General features: G+C 32.5%; 2 protein-coding genes across 2 annotated transcripts; one reads left to right on the plus strand and one right to left on the minus strand.

Moving 5' to 3' along the window:
* Positions 1-174: 174 nt before the first annotated feature.
* On the minus strand, positions 175-3,038 carry LOC148612201 (angiopoietin-related protein 6-like). Its single transcript, XM_088595364.1, has 5 exons — positions 3,026-3,038; positions 2,210-2,370; positions 1,637-1,733; positions 1,153-1,317; positions 175-425 (listed from the first exon to the last, which is right to left on the minus strand). Exons 1-5 carry the CDS (start codon positions 3,036-3,038, stop codon positions 175-177), a joined length of 687 nt encoding a protein of 228 aa, XP_088451490.1.
* Positions 3,039-13,092: 10,054 nt separating this feature from the next.
* LOC148612202 (angiopoietin-related protein 6-like) lies at positions 13,093-19,080 on the plus strand. Its single transcript, XM_088595365.1, has 5 exons — positions 13,093-13,099; positions 13,487-13,635; positions 15,073-15,169; positions 17,521-17,685; positions 18,812-19,080. The coding sequence occupies exons 1-5, from the start codon at positions 13,093-13,095 to the stop codon at positions 19,078-19,080; spliced, it is 687 nt and encodes a 228-aa protein (XP_088451491.1).
* Positions 19,081-19,407: the final 327 nt, after the last annotated feature.

Here is a 19,407-nt window from a genome sequence, read left to right on the forward strand (position 1 = left end):
ATTTCCAGTTTTCGTAACCTATATATGTAAGTTTTATAAGCGCTGCAAAGTTTCCTTTACAGACTATTTTTCGGCGGTGTGCTATGTGACGTCACAACGTATGTTGTACAGTTATAAAATAATTTTGATTCTCACTCGAAAAGCGTGAGATATAATATAAATATCGTCTTAGCGTTAAGCTTTTCTAACCATCATAAAAACAGTTTTTAAAGCTTTTCTTTTCATGGATGTTGCAAAGATCCAATGACAAGATAACGGAGTTTCCATTTGTGAATCGTAGTAAATTCCATTCAAGTCAGCTTTGGCACAGTCTTTATACCACCAACCTCCTTTGTGATGCTGTGGGTTACAGGCATATAGATAGGGATCATTATCTTGATCTTTAGTACTGAACTGTTGACCGTTATGGTATCTTAAACCGTCACCTAGAATAAACAGTAGCTTGAACCAATTACAACATGTTTTTTTGTCTCTGGATTACATTCTTTTGATTTCCGCTAGAATCTTGATTCCCTTGATTACTCTTTAACTACAAAATAAGAATTCATACTTTATAAAAGGGTCACCTACAACAATTTGAAAGATGCTATACTCAAACACAAAGGAAAAGATGCATATGAAAAAAAATTATCATATTGATGAATTTCAAATACCTCATCAGACTGTCCTAAAATTGTCAAAAACAACGAGGCGATGTTACAATGTAGTGATAAATCACTATGTATGAAAAAGCAGCATCAAGACAAAACGGCTGATTGAAAACCGTTCCATTTGAAAAAAGATTTCGAAACATTTTATTCGTTTGTAAAAATTTTGGATATAATTCTTTAATAGATCTTAATTTAATTATTCATCATAAACTGAAGCACTATATTGTTTCTTTTGTCCACAATTAATGGTATAAAATATTTCCTAAAGTCATAGAATGACAAAACTTTTTTCTTGTTAATTGGTAAAGAAATTATACGCTATATTAATAATATTTAAAGCATAGGAAATATACCAGTCCAGAGCGACTGATATTATTATTGGAACGAGTACAAAATCAAATTCGGAATCCTACCGCAGAGTACTAGATAGGTATGTGGTACACTTATTTTGTGGTTATGAAATTGTAAACCTATTTAAACGTTAAAATAATTGAACCTGAACCTGCCGTTCCGCTGTATCCAGAGACTGTTATACGGTATTTGTCACTCTCATCATTTACTCTAAAGTTAGCATATCTAGCGTACTTCCAGACACCACTCCATGTCTCAAGTTGTACTAATAGCTCATTTGGCCCAGACAACGTTAAGGAATGTAATGCATCATTCCCTGAAACAAATAACTGAAACATGTACAAAATGTGAAAGAATATCAAATCAACTGGAATAATAATTTCCAAGCTCCATTCAACGACAGTCGTTCGTTTACTCTCCTATCAACAGCTGCAGACAGTAAGTTGTTGATGGTGGTCCTTATCTTAGTTAACAGGTGTTATCACTGCATATGAAAAACATATGTTACACTCTTTTATGAATATAGAAATGAGGAGAACAAAGCTCAACCAATCCATTATGTTGCTTCTCATAAAACGTGCGATAGTTTACAATCCATCACTTAAGAAATATATGTTTTAAAGGGTATCACATACCTATCCAATACTCTGTGGCAGGATTACCGAATCCGCTTTTATACTGGTTCCAATCAGCATTAAAGTTAATGGACCCATCTTGTCTACGTTGAAATACCTTGAAAATGCATTACAACTGTTCTTAAATACATTATGTACCTCTTTATCAAAAGAACACAATGCATTAAAACTAATGTTTATAAATACGTTATGAAAAGCACCTGTATGTCAAAAGAACATTTTTTTCTCCAATGTTTGTTTTATCCTGAAACCCTAGCGACGTTATGAAGGTAGACTTAAGGTAAGGGACACAACTGTTACAAACCATTGGAACATTTGCATTCAACATTTTACATCAATCTAATGTAAGCATCAAAGTAACTTGGACTGATTTTAGTCTATTTCAAAGGAAAGTTTGAAAGGCTTTGGTAAAATTGAATATGATACAAACATATAACTCATTTCAAGAGTTATATCCCTTACTCTATGCAAACCTCCTTAAATGAAGGAATTAATTTAACACAAGTGTAAATTAAATATTGACATGATAAAATCTTTTAAAGTCAAAATAGTCTATAATCTATGTAATTTTACCGTCCACCGTCCGTCGTCTGTTTGAAGGTCACACCACGCCAGTACTGTTACATTTGAAACTTGAATGTTATACATTCCATTACATCTGTAACCTTTGGCCTGAACCTCAGAACAATCTACAGCGGGTGTATTGTTGAAGGGACCAAAGGAACCACACTCAGCTGTAATACAAATTAAATGGAATTCTTTGACTGTACGTCACATTATCAAGCAAGAGGCGAGAGAAATGATCGTGAACAGATCGACAATATATTGAAATATTGCAGCTTGATCGTGAAGTTTTTTTTTTTTTACTTTTTCGACGATTACAGCAAAACTGCAATTTTAACAAACAAATCAGATATACCATTTTCAAAGGATATGTAGTAATGCGTCTTTTGTTTTGATAATCACATTTTTCAATAATTGAAAAATAAACATTTTGCTTTATATATATATATATATTATTAATCAGTTCAAGACAATTTCTTAAGCCTCATAGTGTACGTTGGCTCGTTCGGATGTAACATGAAATATGTTAGTTGTTCAATAATCGGATGAATGGTGTGGATGCCACTGAAAAGTTTAAAGACAGTTCAACACGCATATATAGATAGTTATTGAACCGTATTCAATTATTTATCAAACTTATGTTTTTTTACTTTTGTCAAGTACATCTGTTGTTTCATCTAGCAAAGCATGCAATTTATTGGTAGTTAATAATAATAATAATAAACATGTACGATCTCTTCTCAGTTTCGCATATTTAAGCAGTCGGAGTTGCAGCGAGAAAGAGGTTGAAACATATTAGTTAGAAAGATCTTGTTTACATTTTACATAGAAACGCCATCTGGAGAGTAGGTTTGAATGATACAAAAAAAAACAAAAAAAAACAGAAGTACAGAAAATCTTACCGTTCATCAAATCATAGTGCACTATGCCGGCTAGAGCTGTGCCAGAAATAGGCTCATTTCTGAAATCTTTGCTGAAAATTTGACACCATTCACTGTCAGAATTGAAAGCAAAAGATTTACAATATTGATAACTAATACATGTAACGTAACAGCACATCTTACTGCATTGCTTACCATCCCAAAGTTTATATGTTATTTTGTTGATATTTTCTAGTAATGGATTTTTTAAAGCATTCCTAAATGTATATATGTAATCTGACAATACAAAACGAAATGTCAATAAAATAAAAACGTTTGTTAAATCATGACGTTTCATTTCGATGAGGTTGTTGTGTTTGGAGTGTTATATATATATATATAGAAGGACTATCTAAATGACATCGTTTTCAAATTACATGATAAGTTTAGGAAACTTTTTTTTAGCAAAACTTACTGGATGTTTTGTTTTTTTCTTATTTCTACACTCTAAAAGTATTTTCTATCATTGAACTATTGAACTGAATCATGTTAGCCGCGACAGTAAAAACAATGCACTACAGTCTGTTATTGTAAATATTTAATACCAGCAGGTTGTGATAATGGGAAAGAAAAGAAAATCTTCAAAATTGTAATGAATAATTCAAGAATTAGTCTGAAACTTTTTTTCTATGAATTTCAAAAATGCAGGAAAGAATTCTAGAGTAATCCTTTTTTTAAAAGTATTTTTGGACATATGGAATAAATCAAATTGTTGAGCAAATAAATTCTATGTATTTATTTGGTTTGCAGTGTTTAGTTGAAATTAAAATCCGTTTTAACCTTTAGTTTGATTCATGTGTAACCGGAAATCAGTTTTATATATAAAGATCGATATTTGATTGTTTAATCAAAGCTGCATTGAAATATTTCCCTGCATGAAATAAGTGTATCCCAAAGGTTCATTAAAGAGAGTTTTGTAGAACATTAAAAGAAATAAACGGTAGTCCGTAGAGAAGTTGCAGACGAAAACCTCATCAAGAAAACAAAAGAAGATAATGTCTAGGCGATAGAAAAGAACTAGATAGTGCATAAAGATCTAAGGGGTGAACCACAGAAATTAGTTTGAAACAGGTTTTAGCAGGAACATGCTCTTGTAACCTAAAACATTGTATTAATCATTTATTATAATTTTAAAATATGATTTGCAAAAAGTTTTTTATTTTTTTTAGAAGAAAGATATTTTTGAAATGAGAAATGACATTTTAACTTGTTAGAAATCGAGCTAAGGAGTTTTAAGTATGTACCTTGTATGCGTTAAATGTAGGAAGTATTCATTAAAGAACATTTTTCTTATTTTACATAAACAATACTTTTAACATAATGCAATTATAATGAATGGCAATGAATACTCATTTTCCTGGCACGATAAACATACATCTTGACAAACAAAAATGCACATATAACTGTATTTCATACAGAGCACATATTTTGCGTGCATTTCCTCTTTAGTGCATCGGATATTGAATTAACAACATGACGAAGTCACGTAAAGCTTTGAACAAGATATTTTACATACAGGATATCCGAATAGCATGCTGATTTAATAAAATTAAGTTAGTTTTTTTTATACGAAATTATATCAGTGTGAAGCTTCATAAAAATCAATATAATATTTTCCTCAAATCCTTCCCCAAGATTTTTGTTTAAACTCAGCCAAAAGGAAAGCGAAAAGTATATGTTTTCAAAATGAACGAAAACTGTTTTCTAATTACTAATAAGCACCAGTCATTGAGAAATTAACACATACCACCTTATCTAATTTGTCCGATTTCATATCACTATCCCTTACATCTCTTACATTATGTAGATGGCTTTGCGATACGGGGAATGAGACATAAAGATAATGTTTGAAGTGGAAGGATGACAATGGTGATATTCTTTGTTTTGAGTGCACGTGTACCCAACCTCTGAATCCAATGAATCACAATTCGGTTGCATTATCATTATACACGTGCTATTAATATATATACTCAATAGCATCAATATAGAAAGGCATCTCAACTTGTCCGCAAAGCGATATCCTGAGAAAAAACAATGTATTTCTTCTGGTTAAAGAGGCTTACACTAAAGTATTAAACATAAAACACTCAGTAAGACGTTAGCAATTTACATAAACGATGCCGTTTTATGCATAATTGAGAACTACTAGAAGGAAAAGTAGCAAGAAACAGATTGTTGTTACACCTAGAAAGGTAGAAAGAAGCCATGAAAGAAAATAGAAGACATGATATTGTCAACTAATCTCTTAGATTTTTCTTTGTTTTTGAAAGAGATATTTTTTATTACATAAACTGTGGCAATGTAGTGTCACGTACTCGCATATCTCTGCAGAAATATATCCTCAGAAACGAGACATAAATACATAAATATGCAGGTCTGTTTTGAAATAATACTATTTACCAAGGAAACCCTAGGGATAAAAGACAATATCTTGTAATTTCAAATTCAATTTTACAAGATTCTACAGAAATTCATTGTGTGAAACTTTCTTTGTAAAATTAATTAACTTTACAAGTACAATACACTTGATTAAACAAACGAGACTTAACGTTAGGTTTATATGTATATCAGCATTAAGTGTATCATGTATTAACTGAAGTTTATTTATCCCTTCAAAACATTTATCCATGTAAAGCAATGCTCCTAATGGCGAAGAACAATCACTTACCATACTATGGATAATATTTCCGGGTAAACTTACAGAAAATTCATGCAAATCTAATCTAGTTTTCTTAACCTTGGTTCCCTTGATTACTCTTTCAGACAGTGTTCGAAGCAGAAACTTCGACTTTGAATAGATTTCAGACCTGTAAAAAAAAATTGCTTTTCTGCAGCATAAAAATATTATGTGATGTAAATGTGTATTTGTTAAGATCTAAGCGCGAAAAAACTGTTCTTTCAAAGATAAAAATAAAACTTATGAACTTTTTTTAAAATCCTTTTATAATATATAATTAATGCACGTAGAAAAATATTATAGATTTTCTTTCCAAGATAAACTAAGATTGTGATCTACCTTCTTTGTACTAAATACTTAAACTATAAGAGAGTGTCCATGAAAGTTCTAGGTAGTGGGTAGCATATGCTACTTTTTGTTTCCAAAAGATCAAACTAGAGAAAAACACTTTTTTTATAAGAACGAATGGTCCTTCCTAATTTACTGAAATAGTAAGAATGAAAATAAGAAAAAAAAACAAAATTTTGAAACATTAGAAATTTGACATTAAGGGGAAACAACGATTTTATCTGTTTATGATAAAGTTGATTTGTTAAGGAACTTTGAGTATCTGTGTCATCAATATCATATAATTTGTCTCGGTACTACACGGACAGTCTCTTGAAACTATCAGTACAAAGTGCTTTTCATTGATTTGTCGGCCAAGTTCACTACCATCCATGTTTTAAATCTACTTTTTCGCATCCTAACAACTGTAAAATTGCCTGAAATATCGTAATTCGTGCTGCACAGGAATGGTATTACTTATAGTTTGTGGGTTGGGAGGGTCCACCGTGCACCCGCACTCATCAATTTCCTGATGATTTTCAGGTACCTTTATACCTCCCATTACCTATTGTCGCCGAAAATATTCTCGGATTCTTTTTGTAGTACAAGCTTATATTTGTACCCCACTGGGTCAAAAAGTCAAGATTATTGTGAATAAGTTGTTCGAACGTCTAAGTCTTGTCCTACCGGTGCACCTGGTCCATGTCCAGTTTTTAGTGAAGTGCGAGTTGCTCATTTACTTTTGTTATTTTGTATGTCTTATTTTGGTTATTTTATGTTCTTTGTTGTGTTTGTCTAGTCATTGTCCCTGGATTACATTCTTTTGATTTCTGCTAGAATTTTGGTTCCCTTGATTACTCTTCCTGGGACAGCATGTAAATAAACTAAATAGAAATAGGTATCATCATGTAACCCAATTTGACATATTTGTCAACGTCAAAGCCCCTAGATTATTCATGCTTCAATAAAAATGGCTTATTTGGTATTTTCTGTTTAGTAATATTACAATTAATACTTTTGGGGTTCTTTTGATGGTCTGTGGCGATTTTATCTTAGAAAAAAAATGAAAATTCCGTAAAAGGTCGCATAAATTCAACTCTACAAGTTACTGCTCGACTAAAAGTTCTCAAATTTGTATCATTCGATAAATAATTTAATTTTCTACGTCAACCACGAAAACCAATTTTCAAGAAAGAATTTTCATTAAATGTTTAAATTTTACCCCTACCTCTATAACACTGGTCTCCGTATCGAACATAGTTCTCATTTTACAGCATATCGACACTGGAAAAAAATTGCAGTTTAAGCATTCGTAATAAAGATAAAGATTTACTACACATATCTGACAAATTCGGGCGCTTAGATTTTCCAGGCCATTTAGGCGAAAGAACGGTACTCTCCACCCACTGAAATTTCAACTGAAAACCCACAATTGGTATCTGGTAGATTAGCGTTTTTAAATGGTGTGGTGTGTATGTATGATAATCATTCATCGTAAACACCAGTAAGACATTGTGTACAGTTTATGTATGCTACAAACGATTATTTTCTTTCACATTTAGTGGAAAGGGGGTACCATTCTTTCGCCTAAATAGCCTGGAATAGTTTAATTATGCATTGCCTTGGCTCATCAGAAAGCAAAGATACTACATAAATGTGCTTGATTATATAAAAATTTGTTTCAAGTTTGGTTCTTGAAAAAACAAGTGCACATTACAGGTAAAATAGAAGAGCATATAACTGTATATTTAGAAAGTTGATGATTACAGTGTATTCTTTAGAAAGAAATTCACAATAAGTGAGAAATTGAAATAGATATCCGACAAATCATTGTAAGCTTCTTATCACAAGGATAGACCTCCTTAAACTTATTCTACATCCGGTTCGGCTAATGCAACATTCGAAGCAAACCACAATGCTGAGGATCAGTAATGGACCACGAATCTGTAGCTCAATTGAATGGAACCACATAATGGGAAAGTCTGTTTTCGCTGGGACTTTTAGAAAGACAGGTCAAACAACCATAGTAACAAGTATGTTAAGATATTGTCATGCGTACAGAATGTTTCCGAGAATTTGATTTTATCTTATAACGCTTCATTGTTCTTAAATGTCAATAATTCTATGCATGTTTGCTTCTTTTTCATATGCAGTTCTAGTCTGCTTGCATAAGAAACAGACACATAAAAAGATAAGTTTCACGAAATCGAAGATGTTTATATATACTTTCTGTTACTAACCACAGCAGACAACTATTCGTGTTTTTCCGTAATGTTTCAAATCAAACGTCGTCAGACAATCGGAAAACGTCGCGTAAAATTATTCATTTTCTCGACATTGCAAGATAATTACATTTTCTAAGAGGGTTTTCACTATCGTTTAGAGAGGTATTCTATTAATAACGTCCGGCAATGTTACATTCAACACATAAGTATTTGATCTGCGAAATAACGCTACACAATTGACAAAATTAAGTCCTGTCCTAGGAGGGGATTTCTTTAAAACGTTTAAAATCATTGCAATTTGATTTTACGCCCTACACTGCATAGATAGTTAAGTATTAGGTATGTTTAAAATCTTATCGGTATTTATCATTGGAAAGTGATATTCCTGTTTGAGCCATGTGAAATTTTCTGATCCCGTCCACTAGTAAGAAAAACATCTGACGTTTATAACGTAACCATAACTTTTTATGACGTCTTTTTATACACAGGAATTTCGGCAAGCAGGGCACTCTTTATAGGTATTCTTATCAAACTCCGCTGGAAATTGCAAGACTAGAAAATCATAGACACTCTCGGGGAAGATTTTAATGTTCTTGAACTCGACAGAGGCTCTTTTGAGAACTTGAAAAAAAAATCTTATCCTTGGGTGACTGAAATGTTTCTGTCTTGCACCCTGAGAAGCAAGAAGCAGGAACTGGTCATCTTACAGAGCATCTGTCAATTTAAATAATTTTATGATGTTCTTTGTTTTTTGTGCATTGTTTTGTGTTAATTTGTGCAATTTCTCTACTGCCCTTAAAGTGTTTTCTTCACTGTTTTATTATATATTCCTCTTCCTTCGAAGCTTATGTACTACAGACAATAACCATCGATAAACAAATGCAGTTAGAACAAAATGCGATGTCAATTGAAGAGATCCATAAGTTTTATAAATTCATTTCCATAATCCCGAAATAATTGAAAAGTGATAACTCCTTGAAAGAAAGAGGAACAAAGTAAAAACAAACTTTACAGTTAAGTTTTTTTCAGGAAGGAAATTGTCTATTAAATATTAGAAAACGTTTTATTTAAAACTTATATTTCTATTATTTGAGATAAGCCTTTATTATAATATAGAAACTGCCAATCTGATAAAACTATCATGAATGTTGTTTTGTTGTACACGTCTTTCAATGAGCGTTAAATGCCATCGGAATATAGGGATATCGAGATACAAAAATTAATTGTCTTAATAAATCATATTCTTTTTTTAAATAATCTACAAAATATATTCCTTGAGTTCTTTAAACAAACAACCCCTCATTTGACAATTCATCTAAAAAATCGATCCACTGTTAATATTTAAGCTTCATCCCTAAAATTCATATCCAAGGACTTATCCAGGACACACTTCATGCATTTAGAGTATATGAATCCATTGAAATATATCATTTGACTTCCACAAATGTAAATGTATATTTTAAATATGACTCAAAGTTTGAACTGAATATTTACTAATTTATTAATTTTAAAAAAAAATAATTGTGTGCCGTCTATAAAATGTTTAAGATTTTTACAAAAACACTGACTTTTTTGTTAGCAAGTTGTGTTATATCACAGTATCTTAAAGCACACATGAATTCATTGAGAAACCCCCAGCTAGACAATATCTACAAGACTGAGGGCCAACTCTCAGACTCCGTCGAATGCAGTAGATCGTGTTGTTTCATTTCATGTAAAAAACGAAAGGATTGTAGCTCTTTTGCATTCAACTCGAATAACAAACAGTGTCAAGTTAACAATCGAAACTTTAGGAGGCAGCTTTCTGCGGATCAACCTTGTCTGTGTCTGGAATTTTGCACTACGATTTGGTCAATGGTAAGTGTTTTGAGTTTTTAACGACTCAAATAATGTTGACAATTTTTCTAACCAGACGTTGTCAGTATAAGACTTGTTTTAAAAAATGTAGTGATAATGAAAAATTTGAACACGACAAATGCTATTTTGTCAATTTTTATTAAAGGAAAAGCGTTTACAGTTTCTTTCGTTTGAAGTAAAATAATAAATGCATGCCCGGTGCGGGTCCGGATGTCAAAAGAATAGACCCGTAGCTGCACTAAGCTTGCCGTAAAAGACGACTAAATAGTGCTCAGTTCACAGGGCAACAGGGTTGTGTGCCCCAGATGGTGGAATGGGGTACTCCTGGCATGTTACATGCTGGGGTCGTTAGGCCATAATACGGAAAACCTGACCGCAAACCATAGTGGTGCGACGTGTTGGGGAAAATGCCACGTTCCTCGCACGTTAAAGAACCCTTCTGTGGTATTCTATCGGAGTAGGAACCAATTGACTCCGCCACAAGAGGCTAAAATGCCCGACCCCACCCACCTCTCCCTATTTCCAGTGGCAATCAAAATTTGTCGACCCTGTTATCCTTGTGTCCCATCCCATTTTTCATTTCATCATCATTCCATGTTCATTTTTATTACCCAATTCATGTTTGCCTGAATAAAGCTGCAATATTGCTGCTCGGGCGTTAGTCTCCAACAATTAATCAACCAATTAATCAATAAATGCATTGTCATGGCATATTTTGTTGCAAAATGTAAACAAGACGTAAAATGATCTTTTATTTAAAATCAGAATTTCAACCGATGAATTATTCTTAAATAACCCTCTATCAGTATGTAAATACAGAGAAACTTGTCTAGAATTATCCTTTTTTGGACTAAATGCTTCGTTCATATAGCTGATCTGATCAGAAAGAAAGAACATCGTTTAGCTAGATCTCAATTTCCGCTATTTAGATGATGTATTATCGTTAAACAATCCTAGTTTTGGGGATTTGTATACATCGCAACTACCCCCCCCCCCCGCCAAACAACTTGAGATGGAAGATACTACAAAAACTGTGAAGTCAGCCTCATATCTTGATCTACACTTAGAGATCAATGGCAACGGAAAACTTTTGACCGAATTATACAACAAACATGATAACTTTTCATTCAGTAATGTAAATTTCCTTTCATCAGTAGCAACATCCCTTCAGTACCTGTGTATGTAGTTTTCATATCACAACTGATACGTTATGCCAGAGCTTGTCGTAACTACGCAGACTTTTTGTTCCGCTCTAGACTTCTTACAGTTAGAATTTTGGAACAGGGATATGTTGCTACAAAATTTGAAGTCATCACTATAGAAGTTTTATGGTCGTCATCATGAACTTGTAAATCATTACGGTATATCAATGCGGGCGGGACATATCGCTCATATCATCATGATGAAAATATAACAATTGATTTTCTGAGTAGATAGGACTCCAGTATTACAAAATACTACTGAGAATCTTTAAATTATTAACACCAATTCTGTTTTTCTGTCATCCATTAATTAAAACATGAATATAAAGGGTAAAGATAAAAGTTAATATGTTGCCATCTACAGGAATTCAGCATTCAACCCTAACAAAAAATTCGTCAATATAATCAGTAATGACTAAAACAAAACTGAAATTTGAAGTCATCACTACAGAAGTTTTATGGCCGTCATCACGAACTCGTGGATTGTTACGGTGTATCCATCTGCACCATGAAAACTGATTTGTTCAACGTGTCATTGTTTTCCTTTCCTCTTTCGTCTGCCCTGGACTTGAATTTTTATGAGCAACTCGGCGGGTGTTTTTTTTTAGAAAAGCAGAGGATGCTTACCCTACCGATGCACTTGGTCCATGCCTCTTGTTTTTAGTGGAGTCCGAGTTGCTCCTTTACTTTTATTACTTTGTATATACTATTTTAGTAATTTTATGTTCTTTGTTGTGTTTGTCAGTTTTGCATATCTGATCTTTGTCGCTGGATTACATTTTTATATTTTCGCTAGAATATTGGTTTCATTGATTAATCTTTGAGGCAAGTGCTCGTTTTACTCATTTTCAAAACTGTTCATAAGATGCCTGGTTTAAACAGGTTTTCGGTTAATCCAGGATTTAGTTTTTACTGCTTTCACTGATTTGATCTTTTAACTAAAACTGATCTTTTTCGAAAAAAAATAATAATGAATTTTCTGAGTATATAGGACTCCAGTATTACAAAATATTGCGGGAATCTTTAAATTATTAACACCAATTCTGTTCTTCTTTCATCCATTAATTAAAACTATTAATATAAAAGGTAAAGATAAAAGTTAATATGTTGCCATCTAAAGGAATTATATTATAATATACAATATAATCAGTAATGACTAAAACAAAACTAAAATGAAAACATGTTTTATTCAATTCAATTTTGAATGGGATATTTAATTCACAATATTCAAAAATGGTTACAAATATACCTGCCAAATAATTTAATTAAGGAAGACTTTTAATTCAGGGAAATGAGTAAAGTTGAAGATTAACGAACATTTCGTAAATATTAACTTGTTCATATGAAAAGGACCACTGGATTTCAACTTAATTAAATGCATGTTTCACTATTTTACCAATCATTCGTCACATCAAAGCATTATGTTTTATTTTTTTTTCAAAATATCATTGCATTCAATCTTTTCTACAACCACACTTCCGGTACTTACAGATATCTCCATGACACAAGTCATGGAATATTGCCTCCAATTAATATAATCAACGCGTGACCCTAGTTGTAAACGGAACAAAAAAAAAAAAAAAATAAAAAATAAAATAAAATAAAATAAAAAACACAAACAAAACTTGACACTGGAAGTAAAACTCTGAAATGTTCCCATTGTAAGGTTGTCAGACTGTGCGTAATGGAAAGTAACTGCTCGAAATAAAATGAAGCAATACTAATGGAGTAAATAAAAACAATAAAAGTCCTTTTCACACTGGTCAATTATTACTTATCACACGAAATAGCGGATGTGCCTGTATCAGCATATATAAATTAAGGTTAGGTATGTATTTGACTTCAATAGCATGGAATACCTTACTTTGAACTACATTTGTGTGTCCTAATTAACGTGATGCGCAAATATTATACTTGTGAATATCCAATTTGAAATCATGAAGTTTTGTACACCAGGTATTAAAAAAGTGTCGTGTGGTAATTGTTCTAAGTGATGATCAGTAATTGTACACCTTCCTGTCCTCAAATTTGATTAGTTTAACTATTACAATTTATTACAGACCTTTATGTAATTGCAGTTCATTCCCCTTTAAACTATGCCACGTCACCGGATTGCTCCGAGATTCAAACGAAGGGTTATACACTAAGTGGTGTGTACAACATAACGACTTCAGGAATAACAGTGCTAGTCTGGTGTGATCTCCAAACAGATGGAGGACGTTGGACGGTAATATCTGTGCTGTCAGTGCATAAAATAGTACTTTATTTTTTTTTGGAAACGTACTACTGTGAACGTATCATTGTTCATGGGGTTCCAATTTTCGTAGTTTGACAAACCTCGAAATTTGATACCCAACGGAAATGAAATGTTACATTCATTTGTATAATAGAGGAATCAAGAATCACTGAACTGACGTTTCTTCCCTAAACCACGAAAATTGGTACCCACGAATAATACTACTATAATGTTAGACTATAAAGAAAAATAAAAAAAAAATATCAATTTGATACATATAGTGTTTTTCAAGTTATCAAGTTATGCTTAAAAATTTAAACAAGTTATGGGACATACTCGCGCGTTGTTTGCATTTCTCTACAATAACCCCGACAAGTGACAAACTTACTCGAATAAGAAATGTATTTTAAAAACAAAAGTTACTACATTCATTAATCAATTTAATTTATGCCTTGTTAAGAAACAACGTGACTATTGATCTATTGCAATAGAACGTGCATACATTTCAAAATATGCTCTAGTAGATTTACTGTATGTATTAATCGCCTCCACTACTGTTGAGGTAACTGATGAAATTTATTTCTCCGACTCACATGATTTTGTTAAATGACACGTGATACTTTTTTGATATTTAATTATGTACAAATATTAAATACGTAGTGAATACTATAGTTTTGTTTGGAATAACAGTAATATAACTTCAAAAAGACGGGTAAAAAACTGTAAATCATTTTATAGCTTTGATTTTTATATAACACCGAGGCGTTAAATTGTGATAGTAACAAAGTAACAGGCAGGATGAATAACAAAAAAAGAAAAAAAAACACCACTAAAAATCAAGCAATAATATAGCTATGTTGTCATTACATAGTTGTCATTAAATATACACATATTGGCCCCTTTTAATTTTTCATTGGAACGTTGGTATTCAGCATTTTACTTCAATATCATGTAAGCATCAAAGTAAACTGGACTGATTTCATTCGGTTTCTTATGAAAACTTGACAGGCTATGATGAAATTGAATATAATACAAACATATCACTGACTTCATAAATTATTGTCCCTTAGTTTAGGTCTACCTCATTAATATATCCATACATTTTAGAATTTAAAAAAAATATTCCAATGCATCGTTCTCATTACTCCAAATTGATAAATAATTAAATGAAAATCAATGAAAATAAAATTGAAAAAATGCCGCTTCGTGAAATTGAAAAATGTGGTCGAACATGTATTGACGATTACGATATTAAATGTAAAAAAATAAATTAAACAATAAAGCAATATTCGAATAAAGTTTTTAGAATAAATCGTGAATAGAATATATTACATTACTTGAAGGTGAAATGAAACATCTGCTAAAAATTAATTTCATTTCAAGTTTATTCTACTTATATAAGTAAAAGCAGACATCTTTACCTGTTAGGTATTTCAGCGTAGACAAGATGGAACCATTACTTTTAATATTGGCTGGGAACAGTATGAATATGAGTTCGGGAATCCTTCAACGGAGTACTGGATTGGTACGTTGTATTGACAACAGTATAATATTGTGAATTTTTGTTCTCAGCGAATTACGTCTCCTTTATCAGTAGAGAAATTAAAGTTACTACTCCTTAACATTACAATGAACCCATTCAATTGACAATCTTACGTTATCCAAATCTGATATTGTTAAAGTGTCGGAATTTCTAGACGAAAATAATTTTTGAGGACTTATGTTCCAACAGACCATTGGGATATTGTTGGGATCAAACCACCATGTGTCACCCTCAGTTTTCGTTACACAGATGATGTGTAATATCTGAATAATAAAAAATAGTGGCAATTTCAGTGGTAATAAACATTTACCAACATCAACACACTAAGGAGAATATATTTCTAAATTGATTAGTTACGACAGAGCATTATATTTGTATTTTGAAATCAGTAATAGAACGAGGATCATGTTACATTAGCTGCTCTAAAACAAGGTATATTCAGCACGTATTGCTATCATCACTGTGTAGTCATCACTTCCGTTTTATTTTATATTTCTTTCTTACAGATTAGACGATATAATTTAACGGATTTCAAAAACCCCGACTTGACGCGACCTGACTTTACCCTATTGCAATGAGACGGGTGAAGATTCAGGAGCAAGTCATACTTATGTCACTCTCGACTTTTTTATGGACTTGCAAGTGCTAGGTTGTTTTTCTTATCTTCAGATTTTGTATGTTAATGTACTGCCCCGTGTATGTGGATTGTTTCTGACTCCAGTTTTCATATTCTGACCAAGTCATATGCCTTGAACATAATTTTTTCCGATTTCTAACAAACGTTCCTACTTCATATAAAAAGTATATGTCCAGACACGAGTTATCAAAAGTTGAAAAACCTACTTGAAACCCAATTAGATTTCTTACTATTTCAATTTGAAATGAAAGCATACATCAAAGAGTAATCAAGGGAACCAAGATTCTAGCAGAAATAAAAAGAATGCAATCCAGGGATAAAAACCAGATAGGGAAAACAGCCAATCACAACAAAAAAATAATGTAACTAAAATAATACAAACAAAGTAGCAAAAGTAAATAAGCAAGCAACTCAGACTCCACTAAACACTGAAGTGCTCATTCTCATGTCAGGACCCGCTGTCAGTTGTAATATATTTAGAGGTAACGTTGGCCACGCTATTACAACTTGAATGACTGTGTCCAAAAGATCATCCAGGTGATAATAGGGCACGTTGGAATTATGTAGGATTGATATCTACCCAGTGAGCTACTGCTTCTCTATATTAGCATAATCCTTTTTCAAATTGCTATCAACTTGCAGAGGACGGTAACCCAACCATTGCACACGATGCTCTCGGGATTTGAGTTTTATGTCATGTTTTTTTTTTTTTAAATTTCAATTAATTGTGTGTTGGTTGCTGCTGTGTTTTCTTGCTCCGATTTTGTGTCAACAATTTTAGATTCTTGTCACGATATCAATTATCATTATGTTACTCTAAAATCTGAAGAACGCATATAACAATTTAAAAACAAATGGTTAATCAATTTTATTATTCGAGACACCAAACAAAAGCCGTAAATAATATTCAATTACTCACACAATCTTTTTCAAAAACATTCTGCATGCTACAAGGATGTTTAGTTCCCACCGTAGTTAGAACTCAAAACTCTTATGCAGTGGTAGGTACTAATAAATTTGTTTATCATAATACTAGTATTTGGTAAACTGCGTTTGATTTGTCTACGGAGAGTTCTTACTCTGACAAAATAAATTCCTGGAAAGCGTTGTTCCTTATTTTTTGTCTAACATCAGATAACAGCGTTTCTCTTTTGTTAGATGTCCTGATTTCTCTGAATTCCTTGCACGCTATAAATATCTGCGTAACTGAATCCGGGATAGGAGGAAATGCGTCTCAAAAGGTCTCTTACCATATTCCTCTTCAGACATCAGTCCTTTGTTGAAAAATGTTCTAAAACAATGAGTACTGATTGCTTTTTTTGTAAATTTTTCTTTGAACTGATATGACCACAGATTTACCGATTATGACATTATAGCATGTAAATGCTATTAAACCACCACCAGTATATTCACGCCGCCATGAAGGAGGGAATTTTTGCGCGCTGAAAAACTTAGATTTAAAGATTTAAAACACCATTTCATTTAAAATGCCTGTACCAAGTCGGGACTGTTGGGTACCAGCTACTCAGATGGTGTAATATCTATTTTGTCAGATTTATATTGGCCTTGACTTGATTACGTATCGGATTAGTGTTTGGTTATTTTGTTGTTACGCTTATTTATTAGATATGAGTATTGCCCAGATTCCACGATGTCATAAAATGTTATTATTTTGTTAAATGTGTCATTTTTTCAGGGAACGATGCATTGCATGCCCTTAACACGAATGGCACTAACGAACTTTATATCTTGTTGGAGACATGGAGTGGTATCTGGAAACATGCTAAATACGCTTTTTTCGAAGTAAACGATGAGAGTGACAAGTACCGCTTAAACATTTCCGGATATAGTGGAACAGCAGGTTTGTGTTATGGAATATGTTTTTTTTTTATTATATACCAGAAGGCCTTGTTTCTCTCATCATGTGACTCCAAGAATTGACGAGAAGGGGACAAGCTACTACTCAAAACGATAGACCGAAGAGGTTTATAGTGTGTAGAACGTAATTTAATCAACGAAAATAAAATCATATCATTAGCATATGATGCTCGGATCACATGGTTCGCAGGAATTTCCAAAATGAAAGATGGGTTAACACAAAGATAAAAATTAAGACATTAAAATATGAGCGGTTTGGTAATTATACAAAATTGAAAATTCTGAGAACTATATATATGCGTCATAGTTATGTACCCGGAAGTTGTAAACTTCATACAAATCGATTACCGTTTTAAATGCTTTCAACAGTAGATATTTTGGACCAAAAGAAATCGAAAACATGACTTACAAGCCCTGTTTGACGGGTTCCTACGGGGTATTAATTCATTTTATTGATACATATCAATAACCCTTTGATATCTACACATAAAATATCATTCATGTAAAGCTCGGGTCCTAATAATTTTTAAACCATTACCATTGGTTGTAACTGAAATCTGTTTATAGGATAGATTCGTGCATACAAAGGAAAGCTAAAATATGTATGATGAATAAAAGAATTCCTACAATTTACAGACAGTTATCCGAAGTATCATTGGAATATTCTACATATGCCTTTGTTTTGCTTACTTGTACGACATAGGACCTAAATTCCCTGCGTATGCGAATTAAATTAATTCCACGCTTAAATGAAACAATATCAATGTCTTTTGTAATTATAATATGAAATTGAATTATTAGGGACGGAGGTATTTGTACTCAAATAACATTTGACTTTTTTGATAATTTACCGCTATTTCTAAAAACGCTGATGTCTAGACCAACGGGACTCTGCGAGACCTCATATAACACACACTGTGCGTCGTCTGCGTTAAAAGTTCAATTAATTAAATTCTGACTACTGACGTCACTTCATAGAAACGTCACTACGAACAGAATGATGTCTATAAGTATTCATGTTTTGACAGAGGTTCTTAATACGTAGGACATAGATGACGCTCAATTCCATTTAATTTAAATAATCTTTGTTATCAATCCTTTTGTTTCAGGTAACAGTTTGGCGTGTGGAAACGGTCAGCAGTTCAGTACTAAGGACCAAGATAATGATGCCTGGCCTAATGCATGTAACCCAGTTTATCATTCTGGAGGATGGTGGTTTAATAGATGCTGCGATTCTGATTTAAACGGAATTTTCTACTTGTATAGATGTAACTCGACTTTAATCAAAACTAATTTCTGTCATTGGTTTCATGTGACCTATGCTAAAGAATCGTTAAAGACAGTTTTCGTGATGGTTCGAAGGGCTGTTGTTGATTAAACAATTTATACAAGAATGTTAATGTGATGTAAATTAGAATTCTATCATTACGTTTAAAAACAATGTTAACTTTCAAAGAGTTTATATTCAGCTGCAGTTTACATTACCTGCTGTTCGTATTAGTGGTATATGTTCAATTTCTCACTGGTTGCTGGTGACGAATGTCCTGATGTGTCTTTTAATACCATCGGTGGAAAGTCCTTGAAATTTTGATATATGCCCGGCTAAAAGTTGTCGGACTTTCGAATTAGGATTGTTTGAGTTAACTAGTACATTTTTATAAAGTACTTTCTACTAACAGCTTGCTGTCCCCTGTATAACTGCTTA

Source organism: Perna viridis, chromosome 7 (assembly GCF_037379345.1).
Source record: "Perna viridis isolate PV_CMFRI_1.1 ecotype Kerala chromosome 7, ASM3737934v1, whole genome shotgun sequence".
In the NCBI taxonomy this organism is placed as follows: Eukaryota; Metazoa; Mollusca; class Bivalvia; order Mytilida; family Mytilidae; genus Perna; species Perna viridis.